A 22,541-nucleotide genomic window follows, 5' to 3' on the forward strand; every position below is an offset into this window, starting at 1 on the left:
GTGTGAGTGTAATTGAGAGCCAGAGTGGAATTCTCGCGGTGCCTTCCCCAGCAGCTGTGGCGAGGGCAGGCACAGAAAGCCCTGAAGCTCCAGCAGTGCCAGCCAGGATTGTCCCGCAGGGGCTGGAGATGCCAAAGGAGGGTGCCCAGGCCGAGGATTTCAGCAGAGGATCTGTGGGCAGGCCCAGGGGCTTCCCCCGCTGGGGAGCCCTGGCTGCTGCTGCCTTGCCTTCAGTGCAGGCTCAGGGGCGGCTCCCATCCTCCTGCTGCAGCCGGGAAATCCAAATCTGCGGGGCTGCAGAGCCCTTGAGCCGAGGCTGAGGGGTCCCCCCGTGTTCAGCTGTGCTGGGGCTGTTTCTGTGCTCAGGGACACTTGGAATGGGCCGTGCCACTTGGCCACCAGAGCTGCTTCTTTCCACTGCTTCGGCAGGACCCGATGTCCTGCTTGGGTGTGTCGCAGTAGAGATGGACAATGACACCTGTTTCTTCTTCCATCCCAGCCAAAGCTTTATTGCACACAGCTTATATTTACATGGTTATCAGAAGGCACCGTGCTTAATTCCAGTTGGTTGGGAACTCAGTTCACTGGTTGGTAATGGTGAGTGTACACGTCAATCCAAACTTTTCTCTCTAACAATGTTTTCCTACTTTTTCTACTGATTCCCATGGGACAGATCCCTTGTTACTTCAGGTGCACTTGTTTTTCTCCCCAAGAATAGTTTGTTATGTTAACAAACTTTTCATTCTCAAAATGTTTTTGCCTGGGAACTTATCAGGCCAGCTGCTAGCTACATTAAGCCCATGTAACAAGTCCTAAACCAAAATTTTCCAAGTCCTTTCTTTTGTAAGGTTTTACCTTTATGTGACAGGGTGTTGTGGACAGCAAAGTCCAAAGGTGGATGTGTCTCAAATCTCTCCCAGCCCGGGTCTGGATCTCTCTCAATTCAATGCAGGCATGGGTTTCTTCCCAGCCCCCTCTCCAGGCTGTTCAAACAGGAGGCTGGGTTAAACCCTTCCCCTGTCCTCAATTCTAAATCCTCCTGTGCCACTGAACAAGTTTCATACTGCAGTCACCGAGCTCTGCTCATCCATTTAGGGGCTCTGTTGGGGTACGTGGGAGAAGGTGAGGAGGGGTCCCCTGGGATCGTGTCCCCCCCAGGAGCGCATGTGACTCCCCCATGTCCCCCCCGTGCTGGGCTCACCCCCTTTGGTCTCTGCCAGAGCTCCTGACCCAGCTCCTGCTGTGCCCTGGGAGGGGCTTTGGGGAGCCCCCCTGGGACCCCCTTGGATCCCCATTCCTGGGCCCTGGGACCCCCCCGCATCTCCTTGCCCAGCTCCGGGACCCCCTGCACCCCCTTCTCCTGCACCAACAGCGCCCTGCACCCCCTTTCCCGGGGATCCTCCCCTGGCAGCCCCTGGATCCCCCGGTTCCGTCAGCCCGGGGACCCCCGGAGCCCCATTCCCGGCCATCCCGGGGCACCGCACCCCCAGGCCTCCCTTTCCAGGGAAAGCCGAGCTGGGCACGGGGCTCTCCGGCCGCTCTGGCATTTCTGATCACCCAAAGGAGAGGGAGAGAGCAGCAGAGAGAGAGAGGGAAGGAGATTGGGAATCGGGGCTCGGGCTCCCAGCGCCCGCTCCTGCTCCGCCGGGGCTGGGGAGCCGCAGCCGCAGGAAAAATGGGATCCGCGGATGCTGGGGCTTCCCCCGCTTTGGGCCGAAGCCGGCGGGTTCCAGGCAGAGTTTGGGCGCAGGGCCCGGGAGTTCAGCCCAGTTTGTCCCGGGGGTCCCGCAGTGCGCGGCCGAGGAGGGTCCCGGGGGATCCCGGGAGGGGATCCAGGGGAATTCCCTGGAATTGCCCCGTCCCCTCCCCCCGCGCTCCCTCGGGCACTTTCGCTTCCGCCTTGGCCGCCCTGCGCCGCCGGGATCTGCCCGGCGACCGGTGACGTCACTGCAGCCTCGGGCTGCCACTGGCGGGCAGCAAAGAGCGGCGCCAATGGCGGGGCCAGCGGGGAGCTGCAGATGCTGCAGCAGCGGCACAGCCAGAGCGGGGCTGAGCGGGGGGAGCCGGGGCTGGGGGATCTGTGGGGCTGCGATGGCAACTGTGGCACCGCCATGGGGATCCCTGAGATCCAGGCTGAGGGATTAACAAATTCCCTGGCTCACAGCTGCAGGGAATGTCTCCGGAAATATGTCAGATATGGGCGGGAGGCGCTGGAGTGTAAAGGTGGGGAGGGCAGAATTCCCATGGGAATATGGGAATGCAAATGTGGGATTTGGGAGGGCAAAATTTGGGAATGTGGCAATTCCCACGGAAATTCCATGGATGGATCTCAGACATCGCACTCCCACGGGATCTCCGTGAATGGATCCCGCTGCTGTCCCATTCCCATGGGAATTCTGTGGATGGATCTCACTGCCATTCCATTCCCATAGAATTCCATGGGCAGATCTTCCCATCCCGCAGCCATGGGAGCTCCAATCCGGTTCCCCTCCAAACCCATCCTGGGGATCACCCTGTTCTTTGCCCTTCCCACCCCCCACAAGACTCCTGGGGGTCCCCCCTGACCCACCCAGCGCCCCCAAACTCTTCCTGGTCCCTCTTCTTTCCCCCATAACGGGAATTCCTGGGAGTCCCCCCGTGTCCCCTCCCCCAGGACTTTCTGGGTCCCACCCGACCTGTCCGTGCACCCCCAGATTTCTTCCACAGCCCCCCTGTGATGGTGGAGGCTGGGGGCCGAGTGCTGGTGCCCCCCTGCCTGCAGCAGATCCAGCGCTGAGGGCAGTTCGAGGGGTCCCTCAGCATTTGGGGTCCCTGGGATTTGGGGTGACCCCCCGGGCCCCCCAGGATCTCCCTGAACACGCTGATGCTGCCCATGCACAGTGAGAAGGTTCAAACCCGGCACGGGGTCCCCAGCACTGCCACCCGCATTGCCCAGGTACCCCCAAACCTGCCGAGAACCCCCAAAGCCCCCGGGACACCCCAACCTCTTTTGGATCCCAAACATAGCCCTGGATGCTCCAAAAACTCCCCAAAACCACAAAACCCCATAGAGACATTGAGAAGGTTCATACCTGGCATGGGGTCCCCATGTCCATCACCAGCAGGTTCCCCAAAACAACCTTGAGATCTCAAATTCCGCTCCCGGGATCGCCCAAATTCCCCCATCAGGACCCCTGTAAACCCCCTTGAGAACCCCCCAAAAATCACCGTGGCCCCAAAAACACCCAGAACTTCTGAAAAACCCCAGGAACCCCTCATGAAGGTTTATACCGAGCACGGGATCCCCATGGACACCATCAGCATCACCCAGGTACCCCCAACCCCTCCCGGGACCCCCAACCCCTCCCGGGCTCCACTGCCGGAACCAACGGGAGCGGTGTTGCCCTTTTAAGAGGAGTTACAGTGGGACCCGACAACACCGGGGGCCCTTAAAGCGGCCATGGTAGAGAGAACCCCCAAAATTCATCCTGGGGGACAAAACATCCCCTACAGGGGCTTGGGGTGGGGACACTCCTAAAAATGTCACTTAAAGCCGTCATGATCCCCCCTCAAAAGGGGCTTGTGGGGCTGCGGCCGCACAAACACCCTAAAATGGGGAGGAAAAAACACCCCTGTAGTGGTGGGATCCCCCCCAAAAAACCTGAGAAAGAGAAAAACTCCTCTTGAGAGGGGCCTAAAGACCCTGAAGGGCCCTGGAAGAGGGACAAGATCCCCTCCTGTGCTGGGGCCTCCCCGAACCGGGAACTCTCCCGTTCCTGCACTCGGGGGAGCCCCGAACGACGGCGGCTCCTGAGCTGAGCCCCCCTCAGCCGGGGCTGCGGGGGGAACTGGGGGGGCTGGGACGGGGCTTGGGGCTCCTGGGGTGAACTGGGGGACCCTCAGTGCTCCCACCTCCCCCTGTTCCCCTGTCCCGCCCCGTTCCCATTGTTCCCCCAAAGCTCCGCTGCCCCCAGCTCGGTTTGGGGGGGACCCAGCCCTTTCCCATCGTGTCCCGGCCCGGCCCCGCTCACCCGAGGGCTCCGAACCACGCCCAGGGACAGAGGAGGGACAGAGGAGGAGGAAGAGGAGGGGCAGAGGAGGAGGAAGAGGAGGAGCAGGAGGAGGAAGAGGTGGAGCAGGCAGAGGAGGCTCCACCTGCGCTCCCCACTCTCTGCATCTGCAGCTCCTTCGGGACCATCGCCCCCCATCCCGCAGGTGCCTGGGGAGGGGGAGCTCGCCCCAAATACCCCGGGGCTCCCTGGCTTTGGGGTTTTTGGGGGGGATGTTTGGGGATGGCAGGGCTCCAGAGCCGAGCCGCAGATGCCCCTCGGGGGCACCCCGGGGGTCCCCGGGAGGTGTTTTTGGGGGGTCCCGGTGGCGGTGGCGGCAGAGCCCCGGCAAAGGGGCCGGGGGGATGCGGGTCCGGCATGGCCGGGAAAGGGGTTCGGGGCTCCCGGTGCCGGCAGTGGCTGCTCCCAGCATTGCCCAGTTGCTCCCCACGTGTGGCTCCAGTTTCCTGTGAGCCCCACGATAAGCCAAATCACTCCCAGTCATTCCCTATTAGAGTACAATTTGTCTCCATTTTATCCCATTTTCCACATTTTTATCCCATTTTTGCTCTATTTTTTCTAATTTTATCCCATTTTCATAATTATTTTCCCAATTTTTATCCTATTTTTTTATTTTTCCCCATTTTTTCCCTATTTTTTTCCTTTTCCTTTCCATTTCTCCCTTTTTTATCTCATTTTTCCTCATTTTTTTCCCAGTTTTTATGATTTTTTTTTTTATTTTTACTCCATTTTTACTCAAATTATTCCACAGGTTTTCCTATTTTACCCATTTTTTTCCATTTTTAATCTGTTTTTTCCCCATTTCCCCATTTTACCATATTTTTGCTCAATTTTTCCCCAGTTTTTTCCCCATGTTCTCTCCTGTTTTCCCCATTTTCTTCCATTTTTCTCCCATTTTTGCCTCATTTTTACCATTTTTATTCCCATTTTTACCCCAGTTTTCCCCATTATTTCCCCATTTTTATCCTGATTTTATCTCATTTTTCCACAATTTTATCCTAATTTTCTTCCATTTCTTTCTCCATTTCGTTTTTCTAAATTTTTCCTCCATTTCCATCCCATTATCCCAAATTTTTCCCTATTTTTATCCAATGTTTTCCCATTTTTTCCCCCCATTTTGGCTCCATTTCTCCCCATTTTCCTCCATTTTTCCTGTCATTTTTCTCACTTTTCCCCCATATTTTTGTAGTTTTCTCTAACTTTGCCCCATTCTTCCTCCATTTCTATCCTATTTTCTCCATTTCCTCCTATCTTCCCCTTTTAATTATCCCAAAAATTGAAATTTGGGGAAAAAAAATAGAAATTTTGGTGGGAAAAAAGGGTACTTTGGTGGCAAAATTCCATGAATTTAAATCACAGCTTTTCCATGATTTTTCCATGATTTTTCCATGATTTCCAGCCAGAAGGAGGTGTGGGATTCATCCAAACATTCTGGAAGCTGGAAGAGGACCAAGCCATCAGTCTTCCAAAAAACCTGGAGTAGCTCATCTGCAATTCCACCTTTGCCCACTCCCCGGATTCTCAGGTCTGGAAATTCTTCCACAACCTCCCAGGCAGGCAATTCTCAAAATTCCATGGAAAAATTAAATAGGTGGACTTCATCCTGTTTTTTTCCTGATTTTTCCCATTTTTTTCCCAGTTTATGTCCCCTTTTTTTTCTGTTTTTTCCTGATTTTCCAGATTATTTTCCTCTTTCTTTTCCTCACTTTTTCCTGATTTTTTCCAATATTTTCCCATTATTTTCCCATTTTTTTCTCTTCTTTTTTCCCCATTTTTCCTGATTTTCCCCTCTTTTTTTCCCTATTTTTTTCCTGTTTTTTTCCAGTTCTTTCTTAAATTTTCCTGATTTTTTCCTGATTTCCCCTGATTTTTCTCTCTTCCCAAGTTTTTCTGGATTTTCCCCTACTTTTTCTTAAGTTTTCCCCTGTTTTTCTGTTTTTTCCCTGATTTTCCCACAATTTTTTTCATTCTTTTTTCTGATTTTTCCACTTTTTATTTGCTTTTTCTTTTTCTGATTTTTCTCTCATTTTTCATAATTTTTTTCAAATTTTTTTCCATTTTTTTCCTGATTTTTCCCTATGATTTGTCCGAATTTCCCCCCATTTTTTCCTAATTTTTCCTGACTTTTGCCTGTTTTTTCCTAAATATTTCCTGGCTTTTTCCCAATTTTTTCCCATTTTTTTGTGGGTTTTTTTTCCCCGTTTTCTTTTCCTTATTTTTTTCCCTGATTTTTTCCTTAATTTTTCCCAAATTTTTCCCAGTCTTCTTCCTCTTTCTTTTCCTCATTTTTCCCCATTTTTTCACTGTTTTTTCCCCCATTTTTTCCTGATTTTTCCCTCTTCTTTTCCCAATTGTTTCGTGGTTAGTCCCAAATATTTTTACAGTTTTTCCCTGATTTTTTCCCTTTATTTTCTAGTTTTTTTCATTATTTTTCCTGATTTCTTTTCCCTGATATTTTCTCTTTTTTTCCTGATTTTTTTTCAGATTTTCCTCAATTTTTTCTAAAAATTTTCCTTGATTTTTGCAGTTTTTCCCATTTTTTTGTCCATTTTTTCCCCTGATTTTTCCCTTTTCCTTTCCCAAATTTTTCTGGTTTTCCCAGTTTTTTCCTGATTCTTTTTCATTGTTTTTTTATTATTTTTTTCCAGATTTTTTTATCCTTTTCCTGTATTTTTTTCTCTTATTTCCTTTGATTTTTCTTATTTTTTCACAATTTTTTTTTCTGATTTTTTCCAACATTTTTCTCAAGTATTTCTGTTTGTTCTTTGATTTTTTCAATTTTTTTCCTGATTTTTCCCAGGGATTTTTGTCTTTTTTTTCCTGATATTTTCCCTTATTTTTATCAAATTTTCCTCAATTTTTTTCATGTTTTTCCCATTTTTTCCTTCTTTTTCCTGATATTTCCCTCTTCCTTTCTCAAATTTTTCCTAGCGTTCTCCCAATTTCTTCTCAAATTTCCCTGCTTTTTCCTGGGTTTTTTCCAATTTTTTTTAACTATTTCCCATTTTTTTCTAGATTTTATTCCTCTTTATTTTCTTGATTTTTTCCTGACCTTTTCCAGTTATTTCCCAGTTTTCTTCCTAGTTTTCCCCATATTTTTCCTATATTTTTCCTGTGTTTTCCTGATTTTTCCCTATTTTCCTATTTTTTCCTGATTTTTTCCCCATTTTTTTCTGATTTTTTTCCTGATTTTTCCCAGGTTTTTTGCACTTTCTTTTCCTGATTTTTTTCCTTGATTTTACACAATTTTTTCTTCAGTTTCCTCTTTTTTTCCCAAATTTTTCCTGGTTTTCCCCTTTTTTTTGTCATTTTTCACAAATTTTTCACAAATTTTTCCTGATTTTTCCCTAATTTTTTTGGATTTCACACTGATATTTTTCTGTTTTTTCCCTGAATTTTCCTTTCCATTTTCCTTGAATTTATCCTGGGGTTTTTTTCATTTTTTCCCCAATTTTCCAGTTTCCTTCGCACTCCCAGTCTGATCCCAGTCACTCCCAGTCTGATCCCAGTAACTCCCAGTCTAATCCCAGTCACTCCCAGGATGAGGCCAGTGGCCCCCAGTTGCTCCCTGGCAGTGCCAGTGTGACCCCAGTAGCCTCCAGTGTGATCCCTGGGACTCCCTGTCTCTCCCAGTATATCCCAGTCAGCCCCAGCATGCTCCCAGTCATTCCCAGCTCCTCCCAGTTGCTCTCAGCATGATTCCAGTTGTTCCCAGCCACTCCCAGTCAATCCCAGTATGATTCCAGTCACCCTCAGTGGGATCCCAGTCTCAGCCAGCAGGGATCCAGCTGCTCCCACTGTGATCCCAGTATGTTCCCAGTTGAGCATGATCCCAGAATAGTTGTAATTCTTCCCAGTTCCTACCGGTGTGATCCCAGTTGTCCCTGGAATAGTCCCAGCCCATCTCAGCACGGTTCCACTCACTCCCCGTTTCTCCCAGTGTGGTTCCAGCTGTTCCCAGTATGGTCACAGACACTCCCAGTATATCCCATGGGCCCTCAGCATTCTTGTGCTCATTCCCAGTCATTCCCAGTTGCCCCAGTAGGGTTCCAGTTACCCCAGTCCAAACCAGTCCCTGCCAGTGCTGCCACTCCTGGGATCCCCCAGCCCTCTCTGTGTTCCCCCCTCCCACATCTCCCCAGAGGAGCCCCAAGGGCTGGCAGTCCCCAGCCAGGGTCCCCAGCCAGCCCCAGGTTGGATCTGCAGCCCCCAATTTTCCCAGTTTCCCTCTCCTTTTCCCCGGGCCGGGTTCCCCCCATCCCCAGCGGGTGGGAGCAGCGGAGAGCCCCGCGCTGCCCATCCCGACCTGTCCCGGCTCCATCCCCGCTCCTGCCGTGGGCTGTGAGGGGTTTGGGAACGGGGCACCGAGGGTGTCACTGCTCCTGAGGGAGGAGGAGGAGGGATGGAAGAGGAGGGATGAAGAAGGAGAGAGAGAAGGGTTGGAAGTAGGAGAAGGAGGTGGGGTTATGGAGGAAGAGGAGGAGGAAGGATGGAAGGGGAGGAGAGGGAGGAAGAGGAGGGACAAAGGAGGATCAGGGAAAGGAGAAGGAACCACAAGGTCGAGCACTCCTTGAATTCATAGCCCCCTCCTGTGGGATCATCACCCACCATCCCACAGGTGATGGGGGAGTGGGAGCTTTGCCCGGATATCCTGGGGGGGTCCCTGGGTTGGGTTTATTTTGCGGGGGGGGAGGTTTGGAGAATGTGGAACTCCAAAGCTGAGCGAAAAATCCTACTTGGGGGGACATTGGGGGGTCTCACCATCCCTAAGTGGGGAAATGGAAACAGGGGGAACTTTTCAGATTCCTGGCACTCCCAGCAGCCTGGGGATGGTAGGGACCGAGCAGACAGGTTGTCCCCAGTACAAGCTTGACTCCCAGCAGCTGGGACAGGGGGGAACCCCTGAACCCCAAACAGGAGAGACTAGAGATGGGGAACTCCTGGGAGGCATTTTCAGAGCTGAATCTTGGTATTTTTTGGAGGTTTTACGGACCCCAGATGTCCGGTGACTTCTAGAGACGAGCTTGGACAGAGGGACCTGCAAACTCAATGTCCTCATCCCTTGTATTTCCCCAAACCAGGATTTCCCATTCCCAAACCTTGGCTGGATGGAGAAGGAGGCTACGAGGAAGAGGAAGATGCCCCAGGACACCCAGGCAGGTGAGGAGGAAGTCAGTGCCCCTTTCCCCCTCTCTCCTGCTCCATCTCCCAGCCCAGCCTGGCCCCCGGCTGCAGGACAACCCCGCTGCCGACGCCGTCCTGCCGGGGACGCACTGGGGGGATCTCCTTCCCCTTCCCTCTGGCACGGAGGCAAATCCCATCCTCTCCTTGTCCTTCCTCCCCCAGACAAGGAGCTGAGGATGGAGACCAGGGAGGACAAATCCCCGCAGCAGAACCTCATGGAAGAAGCTGTTTTGAGCGGCTCCACAGCACAGGAATTCAACAGGGAAGAAAAGCCATGGAGATCCCACAGGAGGAGGGGCTCCAAACCCATCCCAGGGTGCTCTGAGGAGGAAAGACCCACCCTGTTCCGGGAAGGCGGTCGGAGATCCAGCCAGGGCTCTGAGTTGGTGGTCCATGAGCAGCTTCAGGATGGGGAGAAGCCCTACAAGTGCTTGGAGTGTGGGAAGAGCTTCAGACAGAGCAACAGCCTGATCCGCCACCAGATGATCCACACTGGGGAATGGCCCTACGAGTGTGGGCAATGTGGGAATGGCTTCTACTGCAGCTCCCACCTCATCATCCACCAGCGCATCCACACTGGGGAGAGGCCCTACGAGTGTCCTGAGTGTGGGAAGAGGTTTCAGACCAGCTCCAGTCTCCTCCAGCACCAGCGGATTCACATGGATGAGAGGCCCTTCCGCTGCCCTGACTGTGGGGAGGGCTTCAAGCAAAACTCCCACCTCATCACCCACCGGCGCATCCACACTGGGGAGAGGCCCTACGAGTGTGGGGAATGTGGGAAGAGCTTCAGACAGAGCTCCAGCCTGATCAGCCACCAGAGAACCCACACTGGGGAACGTCCCTATGAGTGTGAGGAATGTGGGATGACCTACAGCCGGAGGTCCCAACTGATCATCCACCAGATGATCCACACTGGGGAGAGGCCCTACAAGTGTCTCCAGTGTGGGAAGAGGTTTCAGACCAGCTCCCATCTCCTCCAGCACCAGCTGATTCACACAGATGAGAGGCCCTTCCACTGCCCTGACTGCAGGAAGGGCTTCAAGGACAACTCCAACCTCATCAGGCACCGGCGCATCCACACTGGGGAGAGGCCCTACGAGTGTCCCCAGTGTGGGAAGAGCTTTACCCAGAGCTCTAACTTGACCCAGCACCAACGGATGCACCGGTAAGGGAAGCCCTGTGAGTGCCCCAAGTGCAGGAAGGTGTCCATGTGCTGCTCCAGCTCCATCCCCCATCAGAGGACCCACGTTGGGCAGCACCTGATGACCCACGTTCCCAGTGATCTGTGTTGGGAAGACACTGAGCTGGTGGTCATTTTGATTTGGCCCTAATTTTCTTTTGATTCATCTTCATCCCTTTAAAACAGACAAAATTGGGGTAAAAGTCTACAGATTCATCAAAGGCATCTAAAACATCTCTTCTACTAGTGCTTGAAGGGAATCTGGTATTCAGGGAGATAATGGAAAGGGTTTTGGGGGTATTTGGTATATTTGTCTCCATCTCTTGCCACTCAAGGAGATGAGCGAGTTCTATCTGTCACCTCAAAACCACTCAGTGCCATTGAAATCTACTCAATCCCACCCAAAATTACTGGATTCCACAGTCCCTCAGGGTGTGTTGCCTTAAATTTTAGCTTTCATATTTTTCAAATTCTGCACTGCCTAGGTTTGTAGTTTTGAACTTCCTATTAAGTGCTAGTGAGCTCTCTTCAGAGAGTAGGTAGACAAAACAATTCCTTTTCTAGCTTGATACCAAGGACAATTGTTACAAGTTCCATGCCCAGAAGCATGAACAAGGGTGGACTGAAGAGAGAAAACAAGGATGGGACTTCCTCATCTGAAGCTGTAATTGGACAATGAATCCAAATATGCAGATGGACCTAAACTTCTGAAAATGTGAGACCTCATGATCACTTGTCCATTTTTGTGACCATTTCTGGTCCATCTTGGGTGTAGCCCTGTCCAGGTTCTTGTACTGCCCAAGGTGTATCCTCTAAGGCCTTTTAATAAACTTTATTCTTAACTCTGTGCAGCCTCTGTTCTAGGCCAGCTTTCTAAAGGCATCAGGTGGAATGGGGTTGGAAGGGGACGGGGTGAAGTGGGATGGAAATCAGGTGAGTTGAGAATGGCATTGGATGGGGCAGGATAGGTGGGATAGAGTTTGGGAGGTGTGAAATGAGGGAAATTGGTCTTGGGAAGGGGGTCTTGATGTCCAGCAGGGATGGGATGGGTTGGGGTTTGGATTGGGGAGGTGGGGTGGGGTCTGCAATGAGACAGCCAAAGTTTGGGGATGATGAAGGGAGGGGGAGCCCATTATTGAATGAGTTTTTGGATATTCAACATTCCTGAAGAGATTTTGGGGCATCTCACATTTCTGAGGCGCTTTTGGGGCACTCCCCAGCTCTTGGGATGTTCCTGAGAGCAGCTCCATGGAGCCCCATTGCCAGGGCTGGTTGCCATGGGCACGAGCTCAGAGCTGTAGCCAGAGTGCGTTGCCTCAGCGCTGGAGAGCAGAGAAATGATGAATGGCCCCAGACATCTCCAGGGTGTGTTTGGGGGCAGAGCAAGTTCTGCCTGTGTGGGGCGGTCACTGCCCCAGCCCAGCCACTGCAGCCTCTGCTCCAGCCCCAAAGTGGCTGCCAAGCCCCTGGCACCCCAAAAACCCCAGCTGGGAGAGGGAGCAGAGCAGGTGAGGCTGTGACACGGGTGTGACACTGACATGTGCCACAGCCCTGGAGCTCACAGCAGCTGCGATGGCGCTGGATCCAAGGCTGATTGTGGATCTCTGTCCCTCTCTCGCTTCTCCTGACTTCAGTTTTCAAAATCTGGATAGCTTGAAGTTGGATGGGTTGGACGAGTTGGCTCAGTCAGTGCTTGTTGCAGTGTGTTTATTTTGTTCTGATTATTAAGTGAATGGTTTGTTCCTGTTGTTATCCCCCTATGATTGTGTAATGGTTTTGCCCTCCTGTCAGTTTTTGTAAACCCCTCCCCTTTTTCCTGAACCTTCCTTGTCCATCACCTTTAGCCTGCCCCTGGTCCCTGTCATTCAATGTAAACCCAACCCTTTGTTCCAGCAAGTTCCCTGCCTTTCATCCCCTACTCGAAGCCCCATTGGCTTTGCGACTGCCACCCCTCCCAAATGTTACCCCTATTGGCTCCTAATATTGTGAACCCTCCTCCCGACTCCTCCCATACTGTATTCCCATTGGTCCTTGGTTTGTACCCTCCCCTCTTTAAATTGCAGAGCACAGGAGTGCTCAGGGCTCAGAGTCCTTGGGTCCCTGTGTGTCTTTCCAGCCCTCGTCCTGTCACGGCTCCTTTCCCTCAATAAATCCTGTTCCTGGAAAGCTGCTTGGACTCTGGGTCTCCTCCATCTCCTCACTGAAGCCCACGACGCTAAGATCCGCAGAGCCTTGAGTGGCGGAGAGGCTCTGAAGGTTCGGTCTGGGGAAAACAGCTCCCAGACCGTTCGTTCCCCACTCCTGGCGCTGCCAGCGGCCAGTGAGCAGAGCTAGCCCAGGTGTGAAGGGCCGCGGCGGGCAGCGTCAGGCCATGGCCGAGGGGGCCTGGACCCACCCGGAGCTCCTCCCGGAGCCCAGCGGACTCCAGCTCAGCGGGGCCGGCAGCGGGGCACGGCTTAGGCTCGGCAAGGTGTGAGCAGCCGTGGTCCGGCCCAGCCTCAGCCGGGGTCCCGCAGCCTCCCGTCCCCACCCGGTCACTGCTGGGGCCAGCCCGGCCCCGCCAGGCCGAGCCTGTGTGATTCAGCCCTTCTGGGACACAGGGCCAGAAAGACTTCAGCCCTGAAGCAGCAGGCTTTGAGTTCAAGCCTTGGGAAGCACTTGCCAAAGGCTTGATGGCAATTCATACGTTCATCAAGTCACCCCACTGAAAGTTATGTTTCTAGAATCTTCCCGTATCTCTCCCTTGATTGGTTGCAATTCGTCGCAGTATTTTGCATCTTTCTAACCCCAGTCTGTGTCTGGACCCATGCCCTCAGACTGCGCCCTCACACCTCCCCTAGATATTGTTGTGTCTGCCCCTAGGCCTGGTCTTTGCACTTTGCTCCTGTGCTGCGCAGGCTTTATGGGCCTCATCCCTACTTGATTTTCCTATTCCAGTTGGTTTTGGGGACTCCAGCGAACCCGCTCCTTTAATTTCCTCCTCGGTTGCCCGGGTGTCAGGGGACCCTGAAGCTTTAAGGATTGTTGTGGCCACTGTCAGCACGACTGCAAGGGCCGCAGTGCAGCGGGGCCCGGCCCGACCGGCAGCCGGGTACCTCCTCAAAGGTGGAAGCAAGAGAGAGATTTCCCGGGCTTGCCTGTCTGCAAAATGTCAATCTCACCGAGGTGGATGCAGCTTTTTAAATGCTTTAATAGGTAGTCAGTTCCCACAGCTAGCCAGCTCTTGGATTTTGCTTGGCACAGGGGCAGCTCTCGCTTAGCAGCTCCTCTCAGTAAAATCATTTCCATGGGGGGCTTCTTCCCTGCTCACCAAATAGCAATTCATGCAAAAGCAGCACAAACTGTTCTTCCTGTCCTCCTATCTTTGCCAGAGAGTGCCTTTCAAAGGGATAATAATTGGGAACAAGGGGGTTTACATTTTCCATTGCAAAGGAGCCTCCTGCCTCCCTTAGCAGGCCCCTGTCTTTCAAACGAAGACACACACGGTCTCCTTTTGCGCCTTCACTTGGCCCCAGCCACTCCTGATCATTTGAAGGAGCGGCTCAGAAGAAGGGGCTGCAATCCCCCAAGGCCTGGGCTGCTCCAGGCCGCTCCTGGTGCCTTGGGCTGTTGAAGGGGTGCCGGGGTGGCCTTTGTGACACAGGCACGGGGTGCCGGGGTGGCCTTTGTGACACAGGCACGGGGTGCCGGGGTGGCCTTTGTGACACAGGCACGGGGTGCCGGGGTGGCCTTTGTGACACAGGCACGGTGTGTCAGGACCCGTGGTGATGCGGGACCTTGCGGTGCCCAAAATCCATTGTGACATGGCAGAGCCCCGCCCCGGCTGGGGGGTATATAAAGGGCTTGTGGGGCCTGGGTCAGTCCCAGGACAGTGGCTGTGTCCAGGTACCTGTGTGTGCCAGAGGACTGCAGGCACAGAGGAGGAGAAGGCGAAGCCCAAGTCCCAGCCCCCCAGGCCCTGGCCCGGCTCACAGAGAGCCCAGGCCTTGAGGGAGCAGCAGGAGGAGGCTGAGAGGGCAAGCAGAGGGAGGAGAGGAGCCGTGGAGTCCTGCGCTGAGGAAGAGCCAGAGCTCTGCCGAGGAGAAATGAACAAGTTCCAGCAAGGGACTCCAGGGGAAGCCTGCACTGAGCCACAGCTGTCCCCAGGAGAAGCCCAGAGCTGCCAGGAGCTCTCTGAGTGGGATGAAGGCCTTGAGCAAGAGCTGGTCCAAGTATGGGGGAGCTACTGGCATTTCTGGGACTGGGATGAGGGCAGGGAGCAAGAGCCCTCCCCAGCTGTCTCCGAGTGGGACGAGTGCAGGGAGCAGGAGCCGTGGCAGGCGGACAGCGATCACTGTCAGGAATTCTCAGATTGGGAAGAATCTCCTGAGCAGCGGCTGTCCCCAGGAGAAGGCACGAGCCACGGGGCACTCTTGGGCTGGGAAGCTTGCCGCAAGCAAGAGCTGTGCCAGGATGGCCAGGAGGTGCCTGGAGGCAAAGCAAAGAGAAAATCCTCCAGGTCCAGCTGGGATGATGACAGTGATGGAGAGCTGGCTCAGGACAGCAGGGAATACTGCGACATCCTGTGCAGCCAGCTCAAGGCCTGGCAGCGGGAGGACGATGACTGGGATGAGGTGAGCGTCCTGGAGCTGCACGAGGAAGGAGAAGAGGCCAGGCAGCAGAGACTGGCAGATTTAGCCCAAGAGGGAATCCTGCTGCCTGTCCCTCGAGAAGCTTGGGTGGAGTGCCAGGAGCCCGAGCTGTGCCCGCAAGAGCAACTCTGTGCCGGGCCTGGCCCTCTGGCAGCCCAAGCCACGGTGGAAGATGTCTCTTCTCCTGGGCAGCCGCTTCCCCACAGGAAAGGCCGCTCGCTCTTGAGGCGGGCGCTGCGGGGGCTGTGGGGGCTGCAGGGGCTGTTCTGCTGCCCCTGCCTGGCGGCACAGCCACAGGATCAGCGCCCGCTGCCAGCAGCACCGGGCTGCAGATGGCGGCTGCCCCGCGGCCTGCCCGGCGCCCCGAGGGAGCCGCACGGGCTGCCCCGGCCTGCGCTGGCCCTGCGGGCCGAGTCGGCCCCGGCCGCTCTGCAGCACCCCTGGGGCAGCTCCCCGAGGGCACACGGCAGCCCAAAGCGGCACCCAAAGGGGGACCCTCGCTGCCGGGGCTCAGCGCTGCATCCCGGCCCATCGTCCGGCCGGGAAGGCACCTGGAAAGTCATCGGCTCCCAGCGGCAGCCTGGCACCGCCAGCGGCACCCCTGCACCGGGTCCCCGAGGGCCACAGCCACACGGCTCTTGGCCCTTTGCAGGGACACTGGCTCCAGCTCCTCCCTGCTGGACTCCAAGGCCATTTCCTCTCCTCAGGAAAGGACTCCATGCTGATCCTGGGGCACTTTGGCCATGAGGAATGGACACAGACAGGAGGTGTTGCTCCCAGGACACGACGGCGGCCTGCTGGACTGCAACACACACAATTCTAACAAAAGAAAAGAAACTTGTGTTTAGGAAGTAGTAGTAGGAAAGAAAAAACCCCAAACCGCGCCCCCCCCCCCCCCAAACCTTGCATAAGACCCTCCAGAAACCAAAAAATGATAAAGAATAAGAATAGGAATATTAGGAAGAAGCGTCAGAAGCTGAAGTAGATGAAGACGTAGTAGTACTTAAAACATGGAAAATTAAGAATAAGAATAAAATGTTGGAGTCTGGAATACAGAGTGTGTGCCCTTTTTTCTGATACTTAGTTATAAGATCCAGGTATAAGTTCCCCCAGGCAGGGCAGGTCCCTGGGTGCTGCCCCTGGCCCAGATAGTTTTCAGATAGGAAAAACTATCAGAAGTAAGGTTTTAGAAGACAAAATGTCTTCCCTGCTGACAGCACCGTAAGGAATAGCTGCAGGGCAGAGTTTTAAAAACAGAGGTTCTCTTGACCTCTCTACAGCCTTGCATGGTGCTCAGCATGATAGATCAGGGGAAAAAATATTATAGTGGTGTGGTAGCAGCCTCAGGGAGACAAAGAGTTACGTTGTCCTACCCCAAACCCCTTGAGAAGGGCGGCCCAGGAGTTCTGATTGGGTTTGAGTCCCTGAGGGGTTCTCCCTTGGTGTGCTTCTACTGGTCCCTGACCCTGAACTCCACCCTCAAAGGTGGAAACCCTCGGGGGTTCTGTCCCTCAAAAACCCCTGCTGTGCCTCTGTTCGGGGCTCTCTGTTCTGGACCTGACTTTGTTCCCATGCTGAATAAATGGTTTCGTGAACGGGAGCCCGTCTTGGTTGGTTTGATGCTGGTCCCCAGAATCCTGCTGCTTCCCTGGACGAGATCCTGAGGTTGCTGACTGCAACATATGGTGAGAGATTGCGTGGCATCCAGCAAAGCAAGAGAACAGCAGGACCCGGCTCCATGGACACCTCGTAAGTCACCGGCTGATGGCCTGAGAGCCGGCGAGACCCCGCCTAAGAAATGAGGACTCGAGAGTACCTGGCAGGAAGGCTGGGTTGGGAGTGCCTCGGGCATGGGGAAGAAAAGGGCTTACGGAGGTGTGGGAGCCGAGACCAGACGCTGGGACAAACACCTTACATCACCCAACAAGTTGTATTATGAACGATATTAACATTATGGACGATTATATTAACATTATGGATGATTATGGACGGTATGGCTCTTCTGGTGGACTGTTTTTGCATTCTGTGAAGTTCCTTTTTTTTTTTTTTTTTTTTTTTGGTGTATACCTCCCTGCACCTTCCCCTTTCCTCTGTTCCTAAGGGCAGGACAAAGGGTGAAAAAAGCCAAGATGGCTCAGGGCTGCTGCCAACTCCCCGTCACCCCGGTGTCTTTCTGCCATCCTGTTAGCGTTCAGGAACATACAGAATCATGAATGATTATATGAAGGTACTTAATTGAAGAGCTCTGGGTATCAGGGTTACACATACCCAAATCTGACCCAATCTGGTTTTGAGTTGAACATATTTTATACTCTATTGTTATGCAACTTACATATTAATTATTAAACTTACATTGTTCTATTGTAAGCATTGTTTTTACCCAAGCATGGATTTCTCGTGATCCCCCCCTTAGCCCCCCAATATTGTTCCTCATGTTCTCTAAACAATAATTATATCTAATCACATCTAACAATTGTATCATTTATCATCTACTGATTACACAGGTACAGTTTGACCTGATCTTTAACAAGCACAAGGCCTAACATTTCTCAGGGCCTACTTTTCCAAGGGCTTACCAAACCTAACTTTCTTTCTAAGTCCCCGAATTTTCTAAGATTTTAGAACTTTTTACTATCATTCCCCCCTTTGAAAGCATTTTCACTTCACTATAAGTGCAAATGTTTTCACTTGATACAGTCCTTTGTTTCTGAGTTGATACTTGGTGTTCTTCAAATCCTTGATTGATATAAACGTTGTCCTGGATGCTGTCAGGAACTAGAGAACCAGAGGATGGTGGGTGTGGATCTCATGTCACTGCCTTTATTATTTTCTGGTTCCAGGACGTTTTCTTCTGTATTTCTCCTTTTAAGATGCTGTAAACCAACCAAATTGCTAAGAATTCAATTAGTAAGATTATCACAATCTCAATGATAGATTTAATCCATAAACTCACATTCCACCCTAACCCTTTGAAGATTTTGCCTAACCAATTTATAGTTAAATCCTTTTGCTCTTCCTATGCTCCATGCTCTATTTGTTGCAACTAATTGATGTCATCTGCAGTCACATTTGGGATGTGGATGCAGCAACGATCAATCTGTCCCCTTAAAAAAACTCACACACTCTGTGCTCTTTCAAGAGTAATAAATTGTAATTGTATGTTTAGTCCTTTAAATCTTTCCCGGGTGACTCTTGCTAGTCTATCTACCTGACCTGTTTCTCTATTCTGATAGTTTGCTATCTGCTCTAGGGCCCACCCAAATTTCACTCTACTAGAAGGTTCTTGCCAAGTGTTATCTTGATTCTATTCCAATCCTAATCTTTCCTAGCTGTGCCTGTGTTTAGCCACTGAGTTGATTTTGCCATTGTTAGCATCCATACAGAGATTAATTTTTGCTTTAGCAATTTTACCAATGCTTCTGCACCCCAATGGCAATTGTTATGTTTCATTTGTAGAACTTCTCTCATTATCAAGGGGGTTAACACTATTTGTCTTTGTGCAGTTACATACCACTCTTCTGAATTCTTTTGTGCATTTAGCAAATGTCCCAATTTCTCATCTTTTATTGAATATTTTGGTTTTGGAGACAAATTAAATTGAGAAACATTAGTCTTTAAAGGTATCAATGCCATTGTTGTTTGCACTTCTCGAGCAATCTGTCGGGCTGTCCAGTCTGCTTTTCAATTTCCCTCTACTCAATTCTAATGTTCTGGTTAAGGCAACCAGTTCTGCCCTCTGGGCAGATGTATTTGGTGATAATGCTTTGCCTCCACTATTGTACTGACTGTTGTTACTGCATATCCAGTGTATCTGGTCCCGTTCTCCACCAAGCTTCTTCCATCTGTGAATAGCTCTCACTCTGCTTGCTCCAGTGGGATGTCTTTCAGGTCTTCCCTTGCCGAATAGGTATACTCTATTACTTCTACACAGTCGTGCTCTAATGGGCCTTCTTCAGTTGTGGTACCTAGGAAAAAAAGCTGGATTCAAGAGGTTAATTGTCTTTAGTGTGAATTCATCCTGCCCAGTCAGGATTATCTGGAATTTCATCATCTTACTTGGAGATAGCCAATGCCCCCCCCACTTTTGTTCTAAAACAGTGGTTACTATATGTGGCATGTAGACATTAATGTGTCTACTCATCATGAGTTTTCTTTTTTAGCTTCTTGTATCAGCATCACAGTGGCTGCAACTGCCTGCAGGCACAAAGGCCATCCGGCACTCACGTGGGCAAGCTGTTTGGAGAAGTAGCCTACCGGCCTTTTTCAGCTTCCCAAACATTGGGTCAGCACTCCCAGTGCTAGGTGCAGTCTTTCATGCACAAACAGGTGAAAATCCTTGGATGAATCAGGCAGTCTTAACGCCGGAGAAGTTGTCAATGCCTCTTTTAGTTTGGGGAAGGTCTCCTTCTGTGGTTTGCCCCAGGTAAATGGCTGCATCTTCTGGGCTTCATACAGGGGTTTTGCAATTAGTCCATAGTCCACGATTCACGGCACCACTCTGTCATCTCAAGGAAAACTTGTAGCTCATGTAGGTTCTGGGGTTTTGGAATAGCACAAATAGCTTGAATATGATTAGTGCCCAGCTTACATTGCCCTTGTGAGATTTCACATCCCAGGTAAATCACAGTTTGTCGGGCAATTTGTACCTTTTCTTTAAACACCTTATATCCTCCCATTCCCAGCTAATTTAAAATTTCAATTGTTACCTTTATGCAGATTGTTTTCTCTTCTGTAGTTGTCAGTGTATCATCAACATACTGTAACAGCAAGTATTGTTTTCTGGTACTTGCCCATTCTTGGTCCAAATCTCCAGCTCCTTTGCCAGCTGGCTTCCAAATAGGGTTGGACTGTTCTTGTATCTTTGTGGGAGTTGTGTTCAGGTGAGCTTTCCTTCCATTTTCTGGATTTTCCATTCAGAGGCAAACAGTTTCTTACTTTCTTTGTCAAGGGGTATGCAGAAAAAGGCATCTTTAAATCAATTACAGTAAACCATTTCTATTTCTCTTTTACGGATGTTAACAGTGTGTAAGGATTAGCTACCACTGGGTAAATATCTTCAGTTATTCTATTATTGCTCTCAAATCCTGTACTAGTCTGTATTGGTCAATACAAAATTTGGGCTCTAGTGTTAACCACAGAAGTAATAGGTGCATGTTTAGGACCCACTATTGCTGTAATCAGTATGTCTCCAGTTTTGTTATTTCTAGTGAGCATTTTAAATAAAACTAACTTCCACCTCTCTGCTCACCCATGAGAGGCAGAGTTACCAGTTTCCCTGATTCTGAGGCTGTTTGGGCTCCACTCCCAGAAGCTGAGAAGGAGACTGCTTTGGCTGACAGCCCAGAGCCTGTGGAGGTGTGCTGGGTCATACAATGGGGCATTGGATACAGTGAACCTGGGACAGTGCCAGTTAGAGACTGCTTTACTCAACTTTTAAGTGATAAGCCACTCATTATGTTTTGGAGACCCCTTTCTTTATTTCTAGTGACCACTAACACTGGCAATTTGTTTTCTCTCTTTTTTGGGTTTTCATTAAGAGAACCAATGTATCTATCACCCTTTGCTTTCTCTGATTTTTCCTTCTGGGATTTTTACAGGTCCATAATTTCAGTTTTCACAGGTAACAGCATTGGTGATTCATAACTAACAATTAATTTTCTTTTGTGTATCATTTGTAAGCAGACAGCTTTCTAAATATTTTTCAGTAGTTGGTTGGGGGTACAAACTATAGCAGTCAAGTCCCCCCTTTCCAAGGGGTTAAGCCCCTCGGCCCAATAAGCTGTGTGCTGAGTTAGGGACTATGGGCTATGTCTGTCTCCTGCTATTAAGACTTCATGTCCCCAGTGCCCACTGGATTCCTGTTCCCTCAACCAAATTTGATCACCTCCAGTGAGACACTTGGAATACGTATTCTGTCTCTGACTCGTGGAGACACCCATACTCCCTTTTTCTTTTCTCTTTTTTTTTTTTTTCCCTATTTTTATTTCTATTTTAGTAGTTATATGCAGACCAAGATCCTTATCATTGATATAATTATATTCTATTATAATGTAGTATTAATAGTATATTATATTCTAATATAATATTTTATATAATATATTATAAAATTATATTATAAAATTATATTATCTAATTAAAAATTATATTTTTAATTAGAGGTTTCAAACTAGGACAGCAGTGTTCCCCACAATTTTATCCAAGTTAGCTCTTTTTGAGGGTAAATTTGATTAATGAGAAGGGTTTCCCTCTCTTGTTTCATTTTTGTCCAGTTTAAATTTTGTTTCATGTTGTAAAGAACATACTCTATCAATCACATTTTCCAAATCAAACCAATTACTGAGCACCAACTTTTCCCTCCTGGAGAAGGTCTGGCATTGTGTTTTGCTAACAGAGCATAACATGCATAAAATGCAGTTTTAACTTTTGCACTGCTGTTTTCAGTCATTTTTACAAAAAGAAAAACCACTACAGGGAGGTATAAACTTAAACTATACACACACACAACTTTTGCTTCCCTGTATGGGTAAAAAGACCAAATCTGCTTGGAAGGCACTCCTTCAGTGTAAAATTCTGTTTGTCTCTTTGCTACACCAAGCACTCAAAATTCATACACACAACAACAAAAACAATCCAGCCCTTTTGCACTAAGACATCTTTTGTGAAATTCTGCAGACAGATCCCTCAAGTGAGTGTGGGGTGCTTTTCACCTCGGCGTGTGCAGTTTGTGGGAAATCCGAATCGCCCCCCTTGCTTTCCAGTCACCGCTCACTCTTTTGGGAGTGTCGGGCTGGGTGCGGCTGGAGCAAAACGTCTTTCCCTTAATACAGACTGCACAACAAACCTGCAGCCCCTTCTGTCTGTCAGAAATCCTGTCCATGATACCAATTTAGATGTCATGATTTGCTAATGCAAGTGGGGCTCATGAGAGGTTCGTTTGATCTCAGAGTGCAGAAGGACACAAAGGGATTTCAGTTTAAATCACAACAACAATAATGCACCTTGATTTTAGTGCCAACAACAAGGGTTATGCGATAGAGGAGAGAGAGAGAGAGAAATAAGGAAAACAAAGTAAAGAAAGAGAGAAGAGATTATAGCTACCAACAGACGAGACGGAGTTGCTGGGGTCTTTTTCTGTGGGAGATCTGGCCGAAATTATCTTAGTCTTATGTAATTCTTCCCCAAAGTGACCTTGTTTCCAATGTGCTAATAAGCACCCCAAAGGAGAAGTACCTGGTACGGGAGCATAGCAAAACCCTTCTCCATATTATAACTATAATATACCACAAATGCCGAACCTGCGACGCTTTCGCAGTCGTCTGACGGACGGCGCCTAGGCTTTACCAAGAGGAATTCCTTTAGCCCAACCACGCGCAGCTTTCACCGCGTCTAACTGGCAGGCACCAAAACCAAAGTAAAGCGCCTTACCTCTCTCAGAGGGACGTTGTGAGCAGCGCAGACGGTCGCGGCTGATGGGCTCCCCGAGAACCCCTCGGTGCC

The 22,541-nt window shown here is 50.4% G+C and overlaps 1 protein-coding gene across 1 annotated transcript; it reads left to right on the forward strand.

Moving 5' to 3' along the window:
• Positions 1–1,837: 1,837 nt before the first annotated feature.
• LOC147645796 (uncharacterized) lies at positions 1,838–11,264 on the forward strand. Its single transcript, XM_086874206.1, has 4 exons — positions 1,838–4,194; positions 5,449–5,574; positions 9,131–9,209; positions 9,396–11,264. Exons 3-4 carry the CDS (start codon positions 9,158–9,160, stop codon positions 10,400–10,402), a joined length of 1,059 nt encoding a protein of 352 aa, XP_086730332.1. The 5' UTR covers positions 1,838–4,194; positions 5,449–5,574; positions 9,131–9,157; the 3' UTR covers positions 10,403–11,264.
• The last annotated feature ends 11,277 nt before the right edge of the window (positions 11,265–22,541 follow it).

The sequence above is a fragment of the Cyanistes caeruleus genome, unplaced genomic scaffold (genome assembly GCF_971803275.1).
Source record: "Cyanistes caeruleus unplaced genomic scaffold, bCyaCae1.hap1.1 HAP1_SCAFFOLD_169, whole genome shotgun sequence".
In the NCBI taxonomy this organism is placed as follows: Eukaryota; Metazoa; Chordata; class Aves; order Passeriformes; family Paridae; genus Cyanistes; species Cyanistes caeruleus.